The 26,995-nt window shown below is 45.9% G+C and overlaps 1 protein-coding gene across 2 annotated transcripts; it reads left to right on the top strand.

Moving 5' to 3' along the window:
• On the top strand, positions 1–25,977 carry ephb2a (eph receptor B2a; the record flags this gene model as incomplete). 2 transcript variants are annotated; one of them, XM_079740717.1, is made up of 16 exons in its annotated part: positions 1–73; positions 10,132–10,196; positions 11,256–11,940; positions 14,637–14,792; positions 16,191–16,526; positions 17,120–17,244; positions 17,620–17,782; positions 18,474–18,582; positions 19,057–19,124; positions 19,489–19,611; positions 20,564–20,811; positions 21,471–21,686; positions 23,036–23,185; positions 23,815–24,008; positions 25,026–25,181; positions 25,728–25,977. In XM_079740717.1, 16 exons carry the CDS (start codon positions 1–3, stop codon positions 25,834–25,836), a joined length of 2,976 nt encoding a protein of 991 aa, XP_079596843.1. In that variant the 3' UTR covers positions 25,837–25,977. The 2 variants fall into 2 exon arrangements, with proteins under 2 accessions (XP_079596843.1, XP_079596844.1); XM_079740718.1 differs by having other exon boundaries at positions 19–73; positions 19,060–19,124.
• Between the last annotated feature and the right edge of the window lie 1,018 nt (positions 25,978–26,995).

Raw genomic sequence — 26,995 nt, forward strand, 5'->3', positions numbered from 1 at the left:
ATGCTCGGAATTGCTATGATGATGGATGTTCTGGGTCTTTTATGGATAATTCCAGCGGTACTGGCTGTGGAAGGTAGGAAAGTATTTTAATGTTATTCACATCACTTTTAGTATGGATGAACAAGCACCGGCGCTATCCGCAACCGCCATATACCGGGCAAACCCGGGATAATAAGTCTAACGTGGTTCCGTATTTTATGAGAGATTTCTTAAAAGGTGGAAGGAGAGAGGGAGAGAGAGGTTATGTGCCGTGTGGCTGTGGCGACTGCAAACGTTTGCACATCGCGACTCCAATTGCAACCCAATCTATTAAAAATGAAATCTGCGAAACAATTCGTAATGATGCTGGTGATGCCGATGCTGATGGTGATGGTGGTGATGATGATGGCGATGATGATCCAGGATCCTGATTTCCAGGAGCTGGTGATATATTTTCTACGCTCCTTGATTGAATGAATTCATCATCTTAATAGCCTACATTGATAGTAGCCTAGTCTAGGCCTCTAACTTTATTTCCTAATCAAAGGATAATGTCACCGTTTTGGATCACTGGCAAACTATCTAGGCCTACTATTACGTTTTTGTTTCAAATACCGTAAAACTATTAGAACTGTGAGTGTGTGTGTGTGTGTGTGTGTGTCTGTGTGTGTGTGCGCGCGTATGTGTGTGTGTGTGTGTGTCTGTGTGTGCGCGTATGTGTGTGTATGTCTGTCCACGCACGGGCATCGTTTAGGGAGGGTGGTTCTGTCTGATTGTATTTGTTGTATCCAGTCCAGTATCAGTATCGTGTCTTTGTGAAACACATCATATTTTAGCTTAGTAAAGGTCAGTGAGTACAAGCAGAATAAATACACTTGCATTGCAATTACTGGGTTACTGTTATACTCACACTCACTTCAATCTCGCTTTGGATTACTACAGTAAATGTCCAAGAGAAATTTGGGTTGACTTTTAATCAGAATAGTTAGAGAGTCTATTCAACTCAAATGTATTTTCATGCGACAAGAGTGAGCTGAAGCAAGCAGCATGTTATTGGATATTTAGTAACATAAATAAATCAATATTTTGCTCTTTAACTTGTTGCACTCTGTAATTTCCCTGTATTGCAATGTATCGCACAATGCAATGACGTATCGAGCCACTGAGGGATAAATATAATAATTATAGTGTTTATCTTAGTGGTCTTAATAACGTTCATGAACTTATTCATCATCACTGGAGGTAATTGCCAGTCCTTTGCAGATCCATCACTCACGCATACTTCCGGAAATGCAGGAACCACTTCTTGCATTTCCGCCCTACTGTTTAATGTGCTTCATACGCTAAATGTGTTGCTATGGAGACTCAACTGGGGCTTCGCTCTGATGTGTGATTAGAGGTACAGGTTGAATACTTCAAGGTGGCGAGGCCGCTTAGCAGGTCCCCCCCCAACCCCTCACCCCATCACTCCTAGTCATGCACAGTATGCTAATCTGACATCTGTCCCCTAGAGGACTGGGGCTTGGGGATAGTTTCAAACACCAGCACCGCCATCGTCATCTACTTCATTGTCACTTTCATTATCATCATCGCCATCGCGACCATGACCACCGTCATCATCATCATCATCATCATCATCATCATCATCATCATCATCATCATTATCATTATCATCATCATCATCATCATCATCACCAGATTCTCCACCATCACCGCTAACCTCCTCAGTATCCCCACATCACCATTGATATCACCGTCCTCATCACCATCTTCATCATCACCATCATCTCCATCATCATCATCATCATCATCATCAACATCTTCATCAGCATCTCAACCATCACCATCACCATCATCAGCACCTCCATCACCATCGTCACCACCATCACCATCATCACCACCATCACCATCATCACCGACTTTATCAGAATCACCATCTTCACCACAACCAACCCCATACATATCCATACACTTCTTTCATTAGATATCTCCCAGCTCACACCCAACCGATCACCTATTCATGCTGTGAGATAACACTTCAAAACATCCCCCTTTGTCCCGTGCAACATGCACATGTGGACACATGCATGCATGCATGCATGCATGCACCGCACCGCACAAAGACACCCAAGCATCAGCTCACTCACACAGGGCAAAGGATTCAACCTAAAGTCCCTTCTGGCGTTCACTCAGTCCTGGATCCTCAGTGGACTGGGGGAGGGTCACGTGATCGCTGTCGTCTATCTGCTCTGGGAGAGCCGTCATGTGATTCAGAGGGAAGGGAGGGAGGGGTGGGTGGTCTGGCAGCCCGGCTGTTGCACCCCAGTTTCCTCTCCCGGGTGCCCTATCTATCTCGATGCACGACCCGATCCACCCCTGACCCTTATCCCCCCCCCCCCCCCCCAGCTGTCCAATCTGTGCGTGACCACTTGCATTTTTATGCTCGCTTTGCATGGAACAGCATGGATCCCATGGATCACTTGACCTGGCATTTGTGTTACCTATGAAATGTAGTTCTTACTTATTAGAATATAGTCAAAGTATCCGATTGATCAAATATATGGACATTCTGGACAATGACATTCTAACGACAAGGCAAGAGTGAAACTACTTATTCAAGTCATGTTTTTTCTAAAGACGCAGTAATTGAACGATAAAATAACGGACATAGCACACACGATTATTGCATTATACAATTGCTGACAATTATATGGGGGCTGTAGACTCAAATGTACAGTCATGCTTTAGAGACAAGCCTTCCATGGTGTTCCAGGACATACAGATGTCTGTCAGCACAGATTAGCAGAGAGATCAGCGCTTCCTTTTTTTAGCATTAGATGCTTCCCTTGTTCTCTCCCCCTACGGCTCCAACAACAATTTGTTCTACACGTTCTTGTCTACTATTATTTTTGCTTTTCATCCACGCCACCTTTCTCTTTGACAGTGGCAGGTTACTAATCCAAACCTGATGACAATGAGGTCTTTCTCGTCTCACCGACAATCTAGGATATTATAGTCTGACCCGTTGACTGGATTATTGTGTGTGGTACAGCCAGTTTGCTCTAGATTATATTTTAGACACTCTCCTGAGTTCTATTTAAACATTCTCTCCCTTGATCTGATTGTAGTCATTCCCTTGATATCATTTCAGACATACTCGTGTTTTCATTTCAGACACTCACAGTCTTGATTCAATTTCACACCGAAATCTCTCTGCATTTCATTGTAGACCCTCCTTCAAAAGGCACCTGGCAGAGAGACGCCAGGTGCCTAATGATATTTAGAGAGCATATCATTACCATGTCTCCGTTGCAGCTGCAATCACACTTCAATCACACTTCAATCAGATGTATTCACTGCCCCCCGGTCTAAATCAGAATGGGCGTGTTCCGGGAGGGACGGACCTAGACCCCAACAGTGGGGTCCTGTTATCTGTGCCAATCAATGTTTACTGTGACACCGATCCTCTCTCTCACCCGGTCTCCCCCTCTCCCCTCATCTCTCCTGTTCTCGTTCTCTCATTCCCTCTCTTTCTCCCCTCTCTATCGCTCTCTCTTTCTCGTTCTCTCTTTTTTCCTCTCCACCCCCTTCTCTCTCCCCCTCTCTCAGCGCTGTCTCCTGTTCTCTCTTTTCTCTCCTCCTCCCACTCTCTACCCCCCAACGCTCGCTCTCTCTCTCTCTCTCTGTATGTGTGGTAGTCTCTCTACCCTGGGTGTATAGTGACAAAAAAATCCCATGGACCTCGGAGCTTCCCGTGACCTAGTTTTCATGCGTAGCCTCAAAACCGTGAGGACATGAGTCCTTGGCACCAGCTGGAAGCCATCTTGGATGATGCTAGATACTGCGGATAAGATAAAAATGCTCAAAGAGAACATGATGTAACATTAACATTAAATATGCAGCGATGTGTCATAAAAACAACATTTTTGGTGGATGCCTTTTAAACCTGCACTATGTAACTTTTCTTCTGCAGCTATTGACTCCATTCCATTCAATTCTGAACTAGACATTTTCTCAAGAATGAAATGTAGTAGATCCATGCAGGGAACGTTGCACTATAAATTGTTTATTGTGGTCCACCTTTGGGAATCAGGGGTAGTTCCCCGACCCCCCCTTTGTGGGAAAATCTGGACGCTCGCATAATGTGACATCATATCTGATGCGGCTTTCCCGGATATTTCCCGTACAACACTTGGACAAAACAGTATTTTGCGGTTTTCATAAGGAAAAACATTCTGGTGTTACCTGTCTGTAAGACACGCTCACAGAATTTCTTTGCCTCTGTTTCCGTAGTAGATTATGTGATTCTTGACGTGATTCGGAAGTGACGTTTCAGCCATCAGTTCTAGCTACAACTTTAGCCACTAGAGGCTGTTAATGGGGAGACTTACATAGTGCAGTTTTAAGATGGCTGACATGTCTAGCTCAACTGGTGCGAGCAAGGCAGTAAAACTAGCGAGGATTAGGGTTTTTATCGCCACTGGGGCCCACTATGCTCATGCATAAGACGCCTTGGATAATAGCGTCCACAAAATAGTGGCACACATTGTTTTTTCCCCATTTGTTCAAAATGATTAATCGTGAACCCTCCCTCCCCACCCTCTGAAAATGGAAACAGTCTGTACAGTGTGGTGTTTGGTGATATATTGGAGCCCCATTCATTGAATCCATTGGCTGCTGTGAAACCACAAACAGCGTAAGGAGGCTCAATGGTTATGGGACCGCCTATTGATTTCATTGTGTCTTGCTCGCACAGCCGTATGACTATCCAAACCAGCGCATGCACATTGCTGTCAGCATTAGCTCCCTGGTGCATCCATTAACTTCCACCGCTGCGAGTGCCGTAGCGTTCTCTTGACAGTGGGCTCGGTGAGACATCTTGTTCCTACGGAGGGGAACAGCTGTGAGACGGTTCTGTGGACTTTGGAACCGCAGTGGGAGCGGAGCAACAGAAGCAGTCTTCTGAGATTCATGATACCTGGATGCTACCTTAGAGTCATTGACTTAAGGGATAGGATCAACCGCTGCCTCATTAACTGTTGCTCTGTCTAGTAGAGCAGTGACTGCATAGTAGTTTGAGTAATGGCGTTGATGAAACTACTCTTTCCTCATTTCGATCCACCGAGCTATAAGTTCCTGAAAACATGATTGGAGATACAGGACAGAGTGACATGACAGTGTAACATGACTGAATAACAGGACAGAGATACAGGACAGAATAACATGACAGAGCAACATGACAGAGTAACATGACTGTGAGTAACATGACAGGTTAACAGGACAGTGCAATATGACAGTAACCTGACTAGAGTAACATTACTGAGTGAGTAACATGACATAGATGCAGGACAGGTTAACAGGACAAACTGACATGAATGAGTAACAGGACAGAGTAACAGGACAGAGTAACATGACAGTGTAGTATGACTGAGTAACAGGACAGAGTAACAGGACAGAGTAACAGGAGGGAGAGCATGAGAGTGACATGACAAACGTAACAGGACAGGTCAGCCCAAACGATGACATGAACCCACCGGAGGTCCATGCTGATTGTGTGTGTGTGTGTGTGTGTGTGTGTGTGTGTGTGTTTGGATTACCATGCTCTGGACCTTCTCCACGCGCTTAACTCATCTTTGCCCTACTTTCTATAGAAACATGAAGAGCACTAGAACAATCTCTCTCTCTCTCTCTCTCTCTCTCTCTCTCTCTCTCTCTCTCTCTCTCTCTCTCTCTCTCTCTCTCTCTCTCTCTCTCTCTCTCTCTCTCTCTCTCTCTCTCTCTCTCTCTCTCTCTCTCTCTCTCTCTCTCTCTCTCTCTCTCTCTCTATCTCTCTTTGTCTCTAACTCTCGCTCCCCCCCTCTCTCTTTCATTCTCTTTGTCAATATGTTCCATGCACAAACTCATGTATGCATGCATGCAAACATACAACCATACATAAATAAGTATGCATCTCTATACATTGTATATATCACCCTTAACGCTTACATAATGCTCTATATATCAGATTGTGTGTTTGTGTGTTTGTGTGTGTTTGTGTGCACTTGATCATCAATTGGTTATAGATTGCCATTGAGGCCGCCTGTGAACCACAGTTACACCAACTCAAAATAGATTCCTCTTCCAGGCTGCTTGCCCATATCCATTTGAGAACCAGGGAGTGATCGTAAGTGAAAGCCGTTCAATTGTTAATGCTGTTTTATATCACAGTCCAAGTAATGCTAATCCGTTTGCATCTCCAGAAAATGTGCTTTACAATATAAAAAGCCTACTGGGTATTATTTGTCCTCACAGAGCACATCTTCTCCAACTACAAACCATGGGGTGATGTTTTAGATCCTTTGGTTTTGTGTGCTGTATAAAGTTGTGTTCTCTAGGGGTAACAGATTTTGGTATCCTAGATTGCTTTTGTTTTTGTCTACTATACTCTCTGGGAGGGCAAAACTGTTACGGTTATGCCCGTAACACTAAAGTCACGGTAAATATAACTGGCAAAATGTTTGTCAAGGCTAGCACACTGATCAAGAAAAGTAAGAAGCAGGAACACGAGAAAAGGGCAGTGAAACCGCGTGAAAGTATTCACGCGGTAGCATTTCGAAATAGTTTCATGACAGTTGAGGTATTTATAGACCATATCGTTGTTTCCCTTTGCATCGTGCCATTAGTCTGGCGAGGCTATAGAATGTTTTGTTTGGCAGAAAAAGTACTGTTAGCCCTGTGTTGGTGGTCTTCATCTAATGTAATGTAGCCCAGAGCCCAACTGATATATTGGAATGGGTGATTTTATCGGCCGATGTCGGCCTATCACAGATACTATTGGTATCGGTGTATATGTTTACCGATATGGAAGCTTTGGAAATGGTGTTGATTTATTCATAACGTAATCACCTCTCTATAAATCCTCTACTGTGGTGGTTGAACCTCTAAATGCTTTAACCGAGCCCATCCACACACTCTCCCAACACTAATAGTTTTACATCCTGTTCTGTGTGAAGGTCAGTAGCTCCTACCCATACTACCGGTCACTGGTTCCTTCAGCTCATGGTTTTAATACGATGTTGCTGTGGCCCCAAGCATTGCTGGAGGGTGAGCAGCCAATCCCAAGGAGCTGCTCCCCACCCAGGAAACCACTATATACAACGGGTATATATCCAATCAAGGCAATGGGTTAATTGATATTCTTTTAAAATTGGCCACGCTCAAGTAGCAATGCATTCATTGTCTACATGTAATAATAATGATAATTGATTGAATTCATGTAGCGCTTTTCTGGACACTCAAAGACGCTTTACAGTGAAGGGGGGCGACCTCACTAACCACCACCAATGTGTAGCACCCACATGGGCGATGCACGGCAGCCAATCGGCGCCAGAACGCTGGAAACACACCAGCTCGAGGTGGAGAGAGAGGGAATAAATGAATCAGATACATGTAGTGTCATGTGTCCATGCACTGGTGGTCTACATGTTATGAAGCCATGTGTTGGTGTCTACATGTCATGTTATGTAGCCATGTGTGGTCCACATGCTATGTAGCCATGTGTGGTGGTCTGTGGACACATGGGACAGATGTCTGTTCTTGTTTGGTGCTTGTTCTGAGCCGCCATGCACATTAAATTGACATCAAAGGACGTCAGAGGAGCAGTCAAATCAGATACATGTCATCTGTGTGCGGGTTGGGGCTGGGGCAGTCTGTTAGGAGTCCAGCACCATAGCCACTAGCAACCATACTAACTCATAGTGACCAAACTTACACTAGTGACCATACTAACTCATAGTGACCAAACTTACACTAGCGACCATACTAACTCATTGTGACCAAACTTACACTAGTGACCATACTAACTCATAGTGACCAAACTTACACTAGTGACCATACTAACTCATTGTGACCAAACTTACACTAGTGACCATACTAACTCATAGTGACCAAACTTACACTAGTGACCATACTAACTCATTGTGACCAAACTTACACTAGTGACCATACTAACTCACAGTGACCAAACTTACACTAGTGACCATACTAACTCACAGTGACCAAACTTACACTAGTGACCATACTAACTCACAGTGACCAAACTTACACTAGTGACCATACTAACTCATAGTGACCAAACTTACACTAGTGACCATACTAACTCACAGTGACCAAACTTACACTAGTGACCATACTAACTCATAATGACCAAACTTACACTAGTGACCATACTAACTCATAATAACCAAACTTACACTAGTGACCATACTAACTCATAATGACCAAACATACACTAGTGACCATACTTACTCATAATGACCAAACTTACACTAGTGACCATACTAACTCATAGTGACCATATTAACACTAGTGACCATACTAACTCACAGTGACCAAACTTACACTAGTGACCATACTAACTCATAGTGACCAAACTTACACTAGTGACCATACTAACTCATAATGACCAAACTTAGACTAGTGACCATACTAACTCATAGTGACCAAACTTACACTAGTGACCATACTAACTCATAGTGACCATACTTACACTAGTGACCATAGTGACCATACTTACACTAGTGACCATACTAACTCATAGTGACCATACTTACACTAGTGACCATACTTACACTAGTGACCATACTAACTCATAATGAACATACTTACACTAGTGACCATACTAACTCATAATGAACATACTTACACTAGTGACCATACTAACTCACAGTGACCAAACTTACACTAGTGACCATACTAACTCATAATGACCAAACTTACACTAGTGACCATACTAACTCATAATAACCAAACTTACACTAGTGACCATACTAACTCATAATGACCAAACATACACTAGTGACCATACTTACTCATAATGACCAAACTTACACTAGTGACCATACTAACTCATAGTGACCATATTAACACTAGTGACCATACTAACTCACAGTGACCAAACTTACACTAGTGACCATACTAACTCATAGTGACCAAACTTACACTAGTGACCATACTAACTCATAATGACCAAACTTAGACTAGTGACCATACTAACTCATAGTGACCAAACTTACACTAGTGACCATACTAACTCATAGTGACCATACTTACACTAGTGACCATAGTGACCATACTTACACTAGTGACCATACTAACTCATAGTGACCATACTTACACTAGTGACCATACTTACACTAGTGACCATACTAACTCATAATGAACATACTTACACTAGTGACCATACTAACTCATAATGAACATACTTACACTAGTGACCATAGTTACACTAGTGATTATACTTACTCCTAGTGACCTTACCTCTTGTTTATTTCTCTTGCACAACTTTACATAGCATCTTTGAAGCGACAACACAGTCGGCAGTTTGTGACAGTGTTTTCATTATAGGACTGTGCAATCATTAATTATGGCCCATAGAAAACGGTAAAACTGTAAAAATTCCATGGTTCCCAACATGGTTTTTGTGTGTGTGTTTGTTTGTATGTTTGTCTGTGTTTGTGTGCATAGAAAGATGGATAGATAGAAAGATAGACACACAGATAACCACTCACACACACACACACACACACACACACACACACACACACACACACACACACACACACACACACACACACACACACAAATACACAATACATCTTTGTGCGCAGATGTAGGTGGATAATTTGGGCAATATTCCACTTTTCACAGCTTGTGAGAAGTGGAAGATTGTTGTGGTTCATTTTATCAAATGTCAAGTGTAGAACATACCAAAAATGTATCAGAGAGCTTCCTCTTCATCTGGCCCTTCTGTGCGTATTATTTATACATGAATACTCAAATAAGAACCTAACCCTTACCCATAAACAGGAATAATAGCTAGTCAAAGCCCGGGAAATTGTGTTTTATGTTCATATGCCAGAGGAGCAGCCAGCCTTATGATGCAAGTATCACCGGTAGTTTCCATCAAAAAGCCGAGGAAGACGGGATGATGTGACCATGACCACGAGTGCTTTCCTGCCTTGCATGTAAATAGCCAGAACAGCTGCTTCCGATTGGCCCAAAGGTCTAGTTCAGCCTCCTTATAGAGTGGACGACGAGGGGGAGGTTACCTCTTACCTTCATGTTGTCGAAGCATCAAATATTGACCTCAACCATGTTGTGTTTGTCCTGCAGAAGTACTGATGGACTCAACTACCGCCACTGCAGAGCTGGGCTGGACCATCCACCCGTCGGCAGGGGTACGTCGCCAAACAACACGACAACATCACTCTAACACGGTTACGGTTCACGTCTAAACATAGACGGCGACACTTTGTTTCCCTCATTTACCATTCATGCTTGTCACTATATTTGATGATATAAGGCGTCTTTTATGGGATGGTGGTCAATTATTCAAGCGCATGAGATGGTTTGACCCATTAATGTCACGGAAGGTCTTAGTCTGCCATGTCGCTGGCTTGGTGCGCCTTCAATAAATCATGAATGTAAAGATCTGGGGTTTTTCCAAAGAATTTGAAGTTTATGGCATTTTTTGATCCCAATGCCCAATGAGTGGCTACCTAACTTCTGAGTTAGCCACTCATTTTGCGGTAAGTGGCGCTAATTTTAGAACTAAAGTAGCTAGGATTTAGTACAAGCATCTTATGTATTTTACTATTTTCAATATTTAGTCATTTAGCAGACGCTTTTATCCACAGCGACTTACTGTAATGTTTTTATCCTGCTCATTATGGAGAAGGTAAGGGGTATGCCCTAGCCCTACCAGTCCTTAAAGACATCTCTTGCTAAGGGACGTCTATGTCTAGACATTGCACTGGGATCGAACCCAGTCCATTTTCAGCTGTAAGTAAAACACCATTTCCACTATCCTGCACCTCTTATCTTACAAAATACAGTGCAGTAATAGTAAAAACGCAATCACAAAGACACAGCATAGCTCCTAACCGTCTGGGCGTGTGCCTTGCTCGGTGTGACAGAGAGTTGTCCCTCACCAACCCTCCACCTTGTCCCCACCACCCTCCACCTTGTCCCCACCACCCTCCACCTTGTCCCCACCACCCTCCACCTTGTCCCTCACCAACCCTCCACCTTGTCCCCACCACCCTCCACCTTGTCCCCACCACCCTCCACCTTGTCCCTCAATAACCCTCCACCTTGTCCCTCAATAACCCTCCACCTTGTCCCCACCACCCTCCACCTTGTCCCCAACGCCCTCCGTCTTGTCCCCACCACCCTCCACCTTGTCCCCACCACCCTCCACCTTGTCCCCACCAACCCTCCGCCTTGTCCCCCCGCAGTGGGAGGAGGTGAGCGGCTACGACGAGCACATGACCACTATCCGCACCTACCAGGTGTGCAACGTGTTCGACGGCAGCCAGAACAACTGGGTGCGCACCAGGCACATCCGGCGGCGCGGCGCCCAGCGCATCCACGTCCAGATGAAGTTCTCGGTGCGCGACTGCGGCTCCATCCCCAACGTGCCGGGCTCCTGCAAGGAGACCTTCAACCTGTACTTCTACGAGTCGGACGCCGACACCGCCACGCGCACCTCCCCGCCCTGGATGGAGAACCCCTGGACCAAGGTGGACACCATCGCGGCCGACGAGAGCTTCTCCCAGGTGGACCTGGGCGGACGCATCATGAAGATCAACAGCGAAGTGCGCAGCTTCGGGCCCGTGTCGCGCAAGGGCTTCTACCTGGCCTTCCAGGACTACGGCGCCTGCATGTCGCTCATCGCCGTGCGCGTCTTCTACAGGAAGTGCCCGGCCGTGGTGCTGAACGGCGCGGCGTTCCCCGAGACGCTGTCGGGCGCGGAAAGCACGTCGCTGGTGGTGGCGCGGGGCGTGTGCGTGCCCAACGGGGAGGAGGTGGACGTGCCCATCAGGCTGTACTGCAACGGCGACGGGGAGTGGATGGTGCCCATCGGAGGGTGCACCTGCAAGGCCGGCTTCGAGGGCGTGGAGAACGGCACGGCGTGCAGAGGTGAGGGAGGGAGGGCCCTCGTGTTGTGCGGGTTTGTGTTTTCACAGTTCGGTTGAATTTTAATACGCGTGATGTTATGATCATACCGGTCGAGGCGATCAAACCATTAGCTAGGGTCTCTACTAAGTGTCTCGAACCATTAGCTAGGGACTCTACTAAGTGTCTCGAACCATTAGCTAGGGTCTCTACTAAGTGTCTCAAACCATTAGTTAGTGTCTCTCCTGGCTTCAATTCAACGTCCGCTACCGATTCTATTTGGCCAAAGAGCTTTTAGCATGCGACTGCCCTTAGTGCTGTTTGGTTTAACTCATGCTATGTTGGTAACCACTAATGTAATATATGTAGTGTAATATATATATATATATATCATATATCAAGTTTATTTGAAAAATACTCTGCTTGAAAGCTACTCTGCTTACGCTTTGATATTGAGGATGTTTCAATTAAAAACTGTAGAAGTAACATTCTGTTCAGTTCACACATTAACCGAAACAGAAACAAGTTAAACATTCCTTGTTCAGTCCAAAACGCAGTGCAACAGTATTGGGTCCAACGGTAATGTGTGGGCTGGTGTGTGGGACTGAGTAACAATTTTCCACACTTTGTTACACAAGAACATTATCTGCTGGAGAAACCAAGATGTCATTCTCTGGTCTGAGTCCAGTTCTAACTCAGGAAGTAAGATACACCTCCCCAGGCACGCGGCACCAAATCTCCAACTGGTTTTAAAATGTCTTTTTTTGGAGACAAGTCAAGAGTGTACTTGTGAGAGTCGGTAGAGTAGTGCCAAAGTAAGAAGAAAAAATACAGAATACTGCAAAGGATCATCTCTATGCCAACAGGGATCACTTGAACCTCATGGCTCAGAGTCAGGCTCCTGCAGAGTCGATAGCGGAACGTCTTATCAACTATTCATGATACGTCGTATGTCTTATACATATTGTTGGCTCAGAAGCAAAGAACCGGAAACGGTGGTAGCTCATTGGATTCAGCATGCATGGCAGGCAGCTTCATTTATGCTTCAGAAACATGCCTCTCGTTCTTTGGTTTCGACAGACTCTGTGGTCGGATTCTGATGTCGTCTAAGGCCAGGTTATCCGGGCCACACGCGAACCTTCCTGATGTACCTCAAAACATTTTGGTTGAGTGTGCTTTGACTCTCGTCACGCTGAGGTGTTGTGCGTGAGAAAAGCGTTGGGCAAATGGCAGCAAGCCGCAGGCCAGAGGCTAAAGCGTATTTCATCTGGCTGTGGCTCCCCGTCGGAGAGAGAGAATGTGTTTTGCGTGCGTTCGGTGGAAGGGATGTTTGGTCATTATTAGGGGATGTTTCCGCAGATGGCGTGCTTTCACTGCTACGCTTGGCTGTGCGAACTGAGACACTGTTTACTGCTCGACATTCACCGCATGTCCGTTCTCATTAAGCCTGTGATAAGGGCAAACGAGTGGAGGCTAGGGCCCTTTTGGGACTTTGTGTCAGCGTCCTACAAGTTAATGCAGGGTGTTCCTCGGGCGAAGATTAGGCACGGAACATTTATTTGGAAACCCATACATCTGAATTAGTTTACGTAATGAAGTGACGATTTACATTAGGAGCAGCGAGGGATACAGGGCTATAGGCTACACATGTTTGTAAGACAAGCAGGTTGATTTGTTTATTTGGTTCTTTGAAAAATATTAATTTATTCATTCAAGATTCATTCTCAATTGAGAGGATGGGCTTTTTAGAACAATTCATGGTGAAGTCAGACAGCCTTCAATTTGGGAAATGATGTCACCTGTGTGATCTAACATTAAATCCCCAAAAATGCCATCTCCTGGGGTCCTACCCATGAAACACACCCTGTTAGGATGACATGAGGCGATGCGGTGTGATTGGTCGAAATCACATTGAATCACATCACGTTCTCTCCACCTGGACCAGGTGGAGCAGCAGAGCTTGTCTCGATGTGGACAGACACAGACACACACACACACACACACACACACACACACACACACACACACACACACACACACACACACACACACACACACACACACACAAATGCACACAGACACATACACATATACATACACGCACACATACGCAAGCACACAGACACACACATACACATAAGCACACACACACATATACATACACATACAGAAACACACACATACGCAAACACAAACAAACACACACACACACACACACACAGACACACACACATATGCAAACACACACATATGCAAAGACACACATACACATACACACACACACACACACAAAGACATACGCAAACACACACATAAACACATACACACACACACACGCACACAAACACACACACACACAAACATCCACACAAACATACGCAAACACACACACACATCCACACACATGCACACATGTACACACAAGCACACAATACAAACTGCTTGAACTGCTCAACGGACCAATTGATTTCATTGGAGGCTGGGAGCGGGGGGTAGACAGCTCTGGAGCTACATCGAGCTACGGTCGGCAGACCGATGAACAAATGCAAAGGAACATGTTCATGTGGAAGACTCTCCCAGACGACAGGAAAGACATGGGCTCTGCCTGTCCCAAGCACATATTCCCCCCCCCCCCCCCCCCCCAATAAGAGATATGATCAGAATGAGTCAGCTTGTTGGTTGTTGTATCAACTTGGCTCTTTTCTTGTGTGTCTACCCAGCATGCATCTCGGGCTTCTTCAAGGCCACCCAGGGGGACCACGAGTGTCTGCCGTGTCCGATCAACAGCCGGACCACCAACGAGGGCGCCACCAACTGCGTGTGCCGCAACGGGTTCTACCGCACCGACTCGGACCCCGCGCAGATGCCCTGCACCAGTACGGACCGGTTCTGTTTACCAGTACCTACCCCTAGGGCTGCTCGATTATGGAAAAAATCACAATCGCGATTATGTTGGTCAATATCGAAATCAGACGCTTATTTTTGAGTTTGAAAACATGATGTGTTTATTCGGCATGTCTCTCCCAAACAACACTTTGTAACTGAGAACTTTGAAATTTCGCCTAAAAACAATACACAAAATGGTCAAAAAGAAAACGTTCAAATGTACAGATATGTATCCAGCTGCACTGCACTTTCTATAAAACATTTAATGTAAAAAAAAAAAAAATCGAATATTTTGATTATATTAGTTTTGTGATCGTTTGACGCTAAAATCGAAATCGCGATCAAAATTCGATTAATCGCCCAGCCCTACCTACCCCTTTCTGCTGACCTTGAGGACTAGAGCAGCACCCTTTAGAGTGGAACGCTATAAGAGCGCATGTTAGCACATTGACAGTTTATTTACGGGGTCAGACTATTGCCAATTCAAATGATTCCATCAATCGTTCCAACTAGCGCAGTGCCGGTATAAAACATTCAGAACGTATCTGTTCAGCGCGGGCCGGTTGCGTGGACTCTGGTTTTGCTGCTTGCAGCTTTTCTGGAGAACCGCTGATCCAAACAACTTCCCACTCAACGCTGAACTTCCTTAGATGCACCCACCGAGTGTGAAGGTCGACCGGATGAACGGTTGTTGTCGAGAAAAGAGAAGGACAGACATAGACGTACATTCAGAGAGTCTTATTGTAGTTAGATATAAATCCCACACCTATTTTTTATCAGTTATTTTATTTCAGGTTGCCTTATAAGATCTGGCTAGGGACAACAGATGGAAATGAGCATTTGCAACTAACTCTGGCTTGTCCCTAAAAAAATGAATAAATGTGGAAGACAAAACGTTATAGTTGCTACCGACAGGAAGGATGTAATCCTAGCTCCCCTGTCTCAGCCACAAAATACACACAATATATGTGTAAGGACCTCTGAAACAAGGCCCTTAATGAATTATAAATGTTTAATATACTGTACGCATTCTGAAAGCCCTCAGCTTGGTGACTCAGAAGCTGAACAGCCTCACTTGGTGTGGCCGCCCTCCCCACACTTACAGCAAAAGATGCCAGGCCGAGATGAACCAGCAACATGGGACACATTCACACCCCGAAGCATACTGGCGTATCGAGTAGATCAACAGTACCATCCAACTTAAACAGCATTATATATACACAATATAATATAAATGTATATCATATTAAGGGCCTTGTTTCAGAGGTCCTTACGTAGGTGTCGTACGAATCCCTTGCCATCCAACACCACCAGTTGATCCGACCCCCACGTTGACACGGATCAACAGATAAAGGTTAACCACGTCGACCCCCCCCCCTCCCCCCCAGCGATCCCCTCTGCCCCCCGCGGAGTCATCTCCATCGTGAACGAGACGTCCCTGCGGCTGCGCTGGACGGCCCCCCAGGAGGGCGGGGGCCGCGACGACGTGGTCTACAACGTCATCTGCAAGAGCTGCGGCGGCGGGCGAGGGGGATGTACGCGCTGCGGGGACAACGTGCGCTTCGAGCCGCGGCAGCTGGGCCTGACGGAGGCCGGCGTGCACATTAGCGACCTGCTGGCCCACACGCGCTACACCTTCGAGGTGCAGGCCGTGAACGGCGTGTCCGACCTCAGCCCCTACTCGCCGCAGTACGCCGCCGTCAACATCACCACCAACCAGGCCGGTAAGGGACCGGGGGGCAATTAGTTTGGGTGCAAATGTTTTTGAGGAGTTTTTTTTTTGAGTTTTTTTTTTTTTTGTGGTGTTATTCTGCGGTTTAATAATATGATAGAGCACACAGCCGAAAGAGAGAGAGAGGGGAGGGAAAGGGAGGGAGGGGGACACACACACACATACACACGCGTAGAAAGAGACACAAACACGCACGCACGAAATATCTGGGGAAAATGTGGTTTTTATTTTTTGGCACGATTTCCAAACGTTATAGTGCTTAATCATGGCGATTGGCTCTTTGGTGATTGACATCATCAACGTGTTCGTCAAATCGTAAATTGCTGTAAATACTTTGGTTCAATATCTAGCACGTTGTTTCGACAGCATTATCTGTCTCTTTCTAATGCTTTCTAATGCTTCTTATGTTTGTGTGTGTGTATGTGTGTGTGTGTGTATGTCTCTCTCCCTTCCTCTCCCTTCCATCCCTCTCTCTTCCTGCTTCGTCTCTTCCCTCTCTCTCTCCCTTCCCTCTCTCTCTCTCTCTCTCTCTCTCCCTTCCCTCTCTCTCTCTCTCTCTCTCTCTCTCTCTGCTGTGGCCCTAAGTCCCCTCGGCCGTCTCCATCATGCACCAGGTGAGCCGGGCCCCCGAGAGCATCACCCTGTCCTGGTCCCAGCCCGACCAGCCCAACGGCCTCATCCTGGACTACGAGCTGCAGTACTATGAGAAGGTACCTGCTGCTTCCTGGGGGCTGTGGGGTTGGTGCTGTTGGGGGTGGTGGTGGTGCTAGTGGTGGTTGAGGTACGTTGTGTTGAACTTGAATTAATAAAAAAGTAATAAAGTTGAAGAATCATTTTGAATTGGTTCAGGAAAAGGGTTTTCAAATCATGGGGAGCAGAAAGGGGTAAGGGCATCTTGCTCAAGGTTGTCAACAGGTAGGGCTGTGTTCATTGGGATTCAAACCCAGTATGTTGAGACTGGGCGCTAGAAACACCCTCTCAGGAATATCCTGCCGCCCCACGATCCTGCAAACATAAAAATTACCATTTAATATATATTTTTTGCGTTCCCCCTGTATTAAATATGACCCACTGTTGTGTTGCAGAGCCAGACGGAGTTCAACTCGTCGTTGTTCCGCAGTCAGACCAACACGGCGGACATCCGGGGCCTGAAGCCCGGGACCATCTACGTGTTCCAGGTCCGAGCCCGCACGGTGGCCGGGTTCGGACGCTACAGCGGGAAGATGTACTTCCAGACCATGACCGAAGGTATTCCTCCCGTCCCCCTGCGACCCATGCAATATTCAACAGACCACTCACACTGTGGCGTTTATTTATTTTTAAACCGTGTGGGTCGCGTTGTGTCAGGGGTTTCAAAGACACCGCAGTGACAGGGACATCCCTTTTTTAATTCATATTCCTTTTAAAACCTGAAATAAAATGTTTCTTTTTTTTTTAAGCTCTTGGCTCCTTTCCCCAGGCATATTATTTGCCTGTTCAACAATGTATGCTGGAGGATGTCTCGTTCTTGTTCTTCTTGAGAACGGTGGCAGCAGCTCAGGAGGCAGAGCGGGTTGGTCGCTAACCGCAAGGTTGCTAGTTCGATCCTCGCTTGCCCCTAGTGTGTCAAGGTGTCCATGAGCACGGCACCTAACCCTAACTGCTCCTGGCGAGCTGGCTGTCGCCTTACTTGGTTGACTCCGAATGTGTGCCTGAAAGGGTGATTGTTAGGCAATATTGATAAGTGCTTTGGATTTGGATTACTAATTGCCATATAATGCAGTCCCTTTACCATTTATAACAGTGACGCTACTTAGTCCAAGCAGGCCTGAGTTATAATCCAACCCATGGTTCGATCTGTCAACAATGAGCGTGCATTTTTTTGCTATAGGCGATGTTCTCATGATTCACTTCAAAAACCTTTGAGTGCTGATGTCACTTCCTGTGCTCGCCCCTCCAGAGGAGTACAATTCCAGCATCCAAGAGAAGCTGCCTCTCATCATCGGCTCCGCCTCCGGGGGCGTGGTCTTCATCATCGCCATCACAGTCTTCATCATCATCTGCCGCAGGTGAGACAGCGTTCAAAAAATATCAGACATGAGCCTCCATTTTGTTTATGATGAGATGTGATTCATGATGCTAAAGCAGTGTGAGACGCGACCCAAAAGTAGGTGGTAGCACCATGACCACAACCAACCGTCCACACTAGCTGGTCTTTCAGCACTCTGTCCCCAGACCCAGCTAGTGTTCAGAGCCAGGGTGGGACCAAGATGGCCGCTCAGGGGCCGAGGCTGATTGATCATTGATAAATTGCCGTTGACTTGACTTTGACTGATGTCAAAGAACAATATTCACAGTTACTAATTATTGAATCAGAGTGTTTATGGCATATTGCAAACAATCCCCTCAACATGTGCCTTTCTAATGTTTAACATTCACACAAGATCACTAAGCAGAACAAGTTAGGGATTTGACAAGATAATGAGTTGTTTAAAATGACGATGACGATAATGAAGTTGTCCATCTGATTGTTTGTCCAACAGCAGGAGGACCACGGAGAGACCAGAGAACACAGAGTACACAGAGAAGCTGCAGTACACCAGTGGCCACTGTGAGTCTTAGGCTGCTTTTTACCATTCTGCGTGATATTCTATTTTTCTTTACATTTCCAACCTACATGTGACTGTGATGTGTGATCTGTATCGCTCTGTGTGGTTCAGAGCGGATGAGTTTAATCATTATCAATCTTAGATTAGGTGTGTTTCAAACGTTGAGTTTATAAGTAAATAGCTGTAAACATTTTTGATGGTTGTGTTAATATCCAACATCGCTTTGGGGTGTTGAAAAAGGGATCCACCCCTTCAATCAATCCAACTACGTTCATGGAATATAAGTTGAGTAAGGAAGTTGAGTTCTTAAAACCCAACCAAAGTGCCTTCCCAACGGCCCATTGTAACTGGTGTGTTGCCTCGCAGTGTCTCCCGGCGTGAAGATCTACATCGACCCCTTCACCTACGAGGACCCCAACGAGGCCATCCGGGAGTTCGCCAAGGAGATCGAGTTCCCCTGCGTGAAGATCGAGCAGGTCATCGGGGCAGGTAGAGAGACGTTGTGTTACAGTGTCGGTGATTCTTCCCTGTGCGCCTAACCCTTCGTGATTACCTTTGTGTTGTGTCATCAATGCTCATGAATGTCCCTAGACGGGCCTTCCCCCCTTTGACCTGTTTATAGTACATTGTGTACAGAGTATGGTACATGTTGTTTATAGTATAGCTAAGTATAATATATGTGGTAAAGCGTAGTATAGTATAGTATAGGGCTTCGATTTCTGAAACATAGAAGCATAGGAATATTAACTGTAGCAAGAGTGTTTTGGTCATTGTTTAGAAATTATATTATATTATTAATTATTAATATTACATTTATATTCAAAAATATATATAGAATTCCCATGATGAATTCTGATGATGTGTAAGCCCTATAGAGTAAAGTTAGTGTAGTATAGTATAGTATAGTATAGTATAGTTGATATCGCATTAGTCATACTGATGCTTATTTGTTTGAACGTTCCTCATAACACATCGTTATGTGGTCATCTACTTGGGTAACAAACTGTTTCTGATCACCTCCTCTCTCCTCTCCTCCTCTCGTCTTCTTCTCCTCCCCTCCTCTCCCACCTCCTCATCTCCTCTCCTCTCCTCCTCTCCTCTCCTTCTCCTCCTCTCCTCTCCTCTCCTCTCCTTCTCCTCTCCTCTCCTTCTCCTCCCCTCCTCTCTCCTTCTCCTCCTCTCCTCTTCCTCCTCCTCTCCTCCTCATCTCCTCTCCTCTCCTCTCCTCTCTTCCTCCTCCTCTACTCTCCTCTCCTTCTCCTCATCTCCTCCTCTCCTCCCCTCCTCTCTCCCCTCCTTCTTCTCTCCTCCTCTCCTTCTCTCCTCTCCTCCTCTCCTCCTCCCCTCCTCCTCTCCTCCTCCTCTCCTCTCCTCCTCTCCTCCTCCCCTCCTCCTCTCCTCCTCCTCCTCCTCTCCTCCTCTCCTCCTCTCCCCTCCTCAGGAGAGTTCGGGGAGGTGTGCAGCGGTAACCTTCGTCTTCCGGGGAAGAGGGAGATCCTGGTCGCCATCAAGACGCTGAAGGCGGGCTACACGGAGCGCCAGAGGCGGGACTTCCTGTCGGAGGCGTCCATCATGGGCCAGTTCGACCACCCCAACATCATCCGGCTGGAGGGCGTGGTCACCAAGAGCAACCCCGTCATGATCCTCACAGAGTTCATGGAGAACGGCTCGCTGGACTCCTTCCTGAGGGTGAGGAGCCCACGCATGCATAGACGCATGCACACACACACACACACACACACACACACACACACACACACACACACACACACACACACACACACACACACACACACACACACACACACACACACACACACACACACACGCTCGCTCGCACAGACACACACAGGGTTAGCCCGGAGCAGGGACTTTGGTCTCCTTTTGGCCCAATCAGGGCCCTTCCCACTGGCATAAGCGTAAAGCGCTTAGATTGTATGGAAGACACGTTCTCTGCACTGTTTTGCAAAGGCTTACATCACCTTTTTCTTTCACCATGATGTCATGGCTAGGTATGCTTTTTCTGTTTGTGTTTCGCTTTTTTCAAAGGGACAGCCCAAGAAAACTCAAACCTTTAGTTGATTTTTACTGTTTAACTGTTACCTCATAAGTGGTTTACGACCATTGTCTACATGATATGTCAGTCCGTTAAATACCATACCCCTTAAGAGACTATTGCATGACAACCCTCTCCATGTCTGATTTGATTGACTGAACTGAACCGCGTAACCAATGAGTTCAAGGCCAACATAACCTTGTCCATGATTTGATTGGCTGACCAAAACCGCCTAAACAATGACTTCCCCCCCCCCCCCAACCTCTCCACGTCTCCTGTTGATTGGCTGTAGCAAAACGACGGGCAGTTCACGGTGATCCAGCTGGTGGGCATGCTGCGGGGCATCGCGGCGGGCATGAAGTACCTGTGTGACATGAACTACGTCCACCGCGACCTGGCCGCCCGCAACATCCTGGTCAACAGCAACCTGGTCAGCAAGGTGTCGGACTTCGGCCTGTCGCGCTTCCTGGAGGACGACGCGTCCGACCCCACCTACACCAGCGCCCTGGTGAGTTCCCCCGCTCGCCGCCGCCGCCGCCGCCGCACCACTCGGAGGCTTCTAGGTGGTTTTTAGGATCGCGAGGATGGAGTTACGGAGAATACTGGGATTAATGTCCCACCCAAAGTTGTGGGATTTAGGGTTAGGGTTAAGTGTCACGATGGAACTTTTCTTTTCTTAAAATAAACGGTTGATTTCTAGCAGACCTCATGCTGGAAACGTCTGTTTTATGATATCAATTATAACACAGACGAGTTTTAGAATAGTAAAACAATGGCTGTAAAAAAAAGCAAGAAAAATAAAGCATTTTGATTGATAGCAATGTTCAAATAATGTATGTTATTTAGGATTATAATGTATTGTAGTCAAACTGTAAACCTTGTAAATAACCCGTAGAGATTGAAGGTAATGTTCAAATAAATGCATTGTATTTTTCCGGTCATGGGAAATATAAGAATCAAACTGTGCTTTTGTAAATACCCCATCGACATTTAAAGTAGCCTAACGTTTGCTAATTTTGTACCTATTTTTTCTGTTGTCAAAGTGTGAATAACTACATTTGTTGAAGAAAATGGAAATAATGTTATAACGTCAGTGTTTTCCCATAACTTTTTTTATCTTTAAGTTTATTTGTAGATTTCACCCAGTATCATTAATGTATATAGACTACAAACTGCAGTATCTTGGTCGGAAACTTAAAAAACACTTTCTCCAAGACAGTGCTGTTTGCCGGATAAGTCCTCAGATTTTACACTGCCAGCTATGCCCAGAAATGACCAGGTATATCCTATTTCCCCCTGCATATCATGTAAACACAAGATTAGACTAGACATGCTGAACCCAGGAAGTCTAGTTGAGGTGTTTGAGATTTTACCGTTTGGAAGTTCACCAATCAATACTATCCTCTGAACACCATTATTTATTAATTCATTTCATAAATATTGATCTCTTTATTCATATTTACAGATCTTTTCCCTACATATTATTATTATTATTTATGTTTTTCATACATACATATATAATTATTATTATTTTAATTCACATTTATATTTCATTACTCATGTTTGTATTTATTGATTGGTTGATTCATTGCTGTGTTGATTGGTTGATTTATCGCTGTGTTGATTGTTTGATTCATCGCTGTGTTGATTGGTTGATTTATCGCTGTGTTGATTGGTTGATTCATCGCTGTGTTGATTGGTTGATCCATCGCTGTGTTGATTGGTTGATTTATCGCTGTGTTGATTGGTTGATTCATCTCTGTGTTGATTGGTTGATTAATCGCTGTGTTGATTGGTTGATTTAACGCTATGCTGATTGGCTGATTTATCGCTGTGTTGATTGGTTGATGTCCCCAGGGGGGGAAGATCCCGATCCGATGGACGGCCCCAGAGGCGATCCAGTACCGGAAGTTCACGTCGTCCAGCGACGCGTGGAGCTACGGCATCGTCATGTGGGAGGTGATGTCGTACGGCGAGAGGCCCTACTGGGACATGAGCAACCAGGACGTGAGTCACCAGCCCTCTGATTGGCTCCCCGTTAAGACGGCCGTCGGTACGATTAGGGAGTCAGTGAGGAGGGAGACGGCACAAGAGAGAGCAGGTTGTAAAGAATACCAGAGTCCGAGCTGGTTTTATAGGTGACTCATTATAGCTTCCGGTCTTTAACCAGCCACCATGGCATTTGGTTGTGGTGGAGTAATAATTCAACATTTTGTGGACCCATAATTACATAGAGGGCGTGTGAGTATATTATCTAATTATAACCATGGCATAACCCTATCCAGACATTATGGTAATGTTTTGCATATTTCTTTGAAAACAAGGGGTGAAGGTTATAAACTGTGAGCAAATTAAATAGCTGTGTGATACTGTATTCAAAGTCTGTACACCAAGACCCTTTGTAGACCACCCATCACAGGCCTTAACCCAAAACCCTTTGTAAACTAACCAATCACAGGCTTTACACCAAACCCCTTTTCAAACGAACCAATCACAGACGGTGAACCAAACCCCTTTGTAGATCACAAGTCACAAACCAGACACCAAACCCCTTTGTAAACTAACCAGTCACAGACTGTACACCAAACCCCTTTGTAGACCACCAGTCACACACTGTGCGCCCGACCCCTGTGCAGGTGATCAACGCCATAGAGCAGGACTACAGGCTACCGCCCCCTATGGACTGTCCCAGCGCACTGCACCAGCTGATGCTGGACTGCTGGCAGAAGGACCGCAACAACCGGCCCAAGTTCAGCCAGACCGTCAGCACCCTGGACAAGATGATCCGCAACCCCGCCAGCCTCAAGGCCATGACCCCCCTCTCGTCCAGGTACCAGGGGCCGAGGGGTGGAGGGGTGGATGGATGGAGGGGTGGAAGGATGGATGGATGGGTGGATGGATGGGTGAATGGATGGATGGAGGGGTGAATGGATGGATTGACGGATGGAGGGGTGGACGGATAGATGGAGGGGTGGATAATAATTATTGATTGAATTTGGTTGGGCCAGGACACCGGGGAGACCCCTACTCTTTGCGATAAGTTCCCATGGATCTTTTATGACCTCAGTGATTTTTTGATTTTTTTTGGGGGATTTTTTTCGGTTTTACGTCTCCTCCGAAGGACGGACAGATGGATGGATGGATGGATGGAGGGGAGGTGGGGTGGATGGATGTATGGTTACGTTAGTCATCCCCGAATTTGGTTGTGACAGCAATGAAACCAAATATCAATATAAAAGATGAGTTATAATACAAATATGAAAAAGGAGCAATATAATAAAAATGAAGATTATTACATTCTTTTAATTTACAGTATTACATGTACAATACTGATATAATACATGTATTAAAGTACGGCGCAGTGCTAATATACAGAGATCTACCCGCTGAGAGAAAGTATAGAGGAGCTTTTGAATTCAGATGGTCCAACTCTGAGTGTGATGGTTGTTCTAAGTCTTTTTTTTAAGTGTGAGCTCATTTTGATTTAATAAATCGAGATTAGAATTGGATGAATGCGATCATAAAACACAAATCAATCTTTATGCCATTTCGATCAAGAATTAAATTATTCATGTTCTTTTTTATGATTTTATTCAACAATATCCCACTCTACAAATATTCTGTCAACCAAAGTAAAACTCTTTTTATTCAAGGTAACTATTATTATCCGATAGTAAATGTCCTTCAGTTGACCCACTAGCTTCATTCATTCATTTTTCCCCCAAATCCCGATTCTGCACCAACCACACTCTCCTGCCCTCTCCACACGTCCCACGGCCCAGCCCGAGGTCATTCCCGCTTAACGATTCAATATCCTGTTCCTGTCCACTGTCTCCTGGGTTCCCAGTGTTCACCTGGCGCTGCTGGACCGCAGCCCTCCAGACTTCTCCTCCTTCACCACGGTGGACGAGTGGCTGGATGCCATCAAGATGAGCCAGTACAAGGAGTACTTCACCAACGAGGGCTTCAGCAGCTTCAGCGTGGTATCCCAGATGACCATGGAGTGAGTCCGCGCTCCCTCTGTCTTTTGTGTTTTAGACAAAAACGTGTGATGGTATTCTCTCGTTTTGCCGTATCTCCTTTCATGAAAACAATTTGACTTTGAGCCATTGCTGTAGTAAGCTGTTATTGGAAGCTTAAGAGACTAGCTATTTATGCATATCCAATAATACCATTTTACATTTACAGTACATTTAGGGTATTGAGCAGACGCTTTTATCAAAAGTGACTTAAAATGAGTACATTTGAAAGAGAAAGAGAAACAATATATCGCTGTTGGTATCCATTTTGCATGCAGTATGATGACATACAACTATGGCTATCTATTACTATTTCATGTTAATACTTTTATATTTTGTTTTTTTGTAACTTTATATAAATTTGACCCTTGCCTTATATCCAGTTGATTGTTGTCCAGAAAGACCCTTTGTTAATACTGATGATTTGTAACCATAGAACCCTTAGACTTGGTCATACTGCGGTCGTACTGTCATCACATTGCCCCCCCCCCTCTGAAAGCCTAAAGTCTAAAGCACCTCCTTCCCAACAGTGACATCCTCAGAGTGGGGGTGACGCTAGCCGGCCACCAGAAGAAGATCTTCAACAGCGTCCAGTCCATGAGGGCCCAGATGAACCAGATCACCTCTGTGGAGGTCTGACCTCCTCCCTGGAGCTCTGATCACCTCCCTGGAGCTCTGACCTCCTCCCTGGAGCTCTGATCCCCTCCCTGGATCTCTGACCTCCTCCCTGGAGCTCTGATCCCCTCCCTGGAGCTCTGATCACCTCCCTGGAGCTCTGACCTCCTCCCTGGAGCTCTGATCCCCTCCCTGGAGCTCTGACCTCCTCTCTGGAGGTCTGCCCCCCTCCCTGGAGGTCTGCCCCCCTGCCTGGAGCTCTGATCCCCTCCCTGGATCTCTGACCTCCTCCCTGGAGCTCTGATCACCTCCCTGGAGCTCTGACCTCCTCCCTGGAGCTCTGATCCCCTCCCTGGAGCTCTGACCTCCTCCCTGGAGCTCTGATCACCTCCCTGGAGCTCTGACCTCCTCCCTGGAGCTCTGATCCCCTCCCTGGAGCTCTGACCTCCTCCCTGGAGGTCTGCCCCCCTCCCTGGAGGTCTGCCCCCCTGCCTGGAGCTCTGACCTCCTCCCTGGAGGTCTGATCACCTCCCTGGAGCTCTGACCTCCTCCCTGGAGGTCTAATCACCTCCCTGGAGGTCTGACCCCCTCCCTGGAGCTCTGACCTCCTCCCTGGAGGTCTGACTGCCGCGGCCCCCCAAGCCCAGCCGGACCCCGTGTCCTCGGAGGAACCACGCCGGTCGCTCTGATGCCAGACCTCCGAAAACACATACATATATAAACAAACACACATTTACACACATACACATATACACGCACACATAAACACACATACACATATACACATGCATGCGGGCAAGGCACGCACACACACACACACACACGCAACCACACACACACACACACTTCCCAGAAAAACCTAGAAACCACCAAAGTTTGGATTCTTCTTTAACTCTTTTCCCAACTCTTCCAACTCTTTGTTTTCAGCTTGAAACGACCTATCTTCCAGTATTTAGTTTTTATACATGACGGTCTGGGCCTCAACCAAAGCTCATCGCTCACTACCCATTGTTGTTTGTTTTTTATTAATTTATTAACAAAAGTGACTTCATGTTTTCCTTGTTCTACACTAAAAGGGAATGAAAGCCAATCATGGCGTTGGTGTTACGTGTGTTGGTGGTGGAAGACAGTTGGACAGTTATCTGGAATCATTTAGTCTACTGGTCTGTGAAATGTGGTATTA

The sequence above is a fragment of the Pollachius pollachius genome, assembly GCF_949987615.1.
Source record: "Pollachius pollachius genome assembly, chromosome: 8".
Classification (NCBI taxonomy): Eukaryota; Metazoa; Chordata; class Actinopteri; order Gadiformes; family Gadidae; genus Pollachius; species Pollachius pollachius.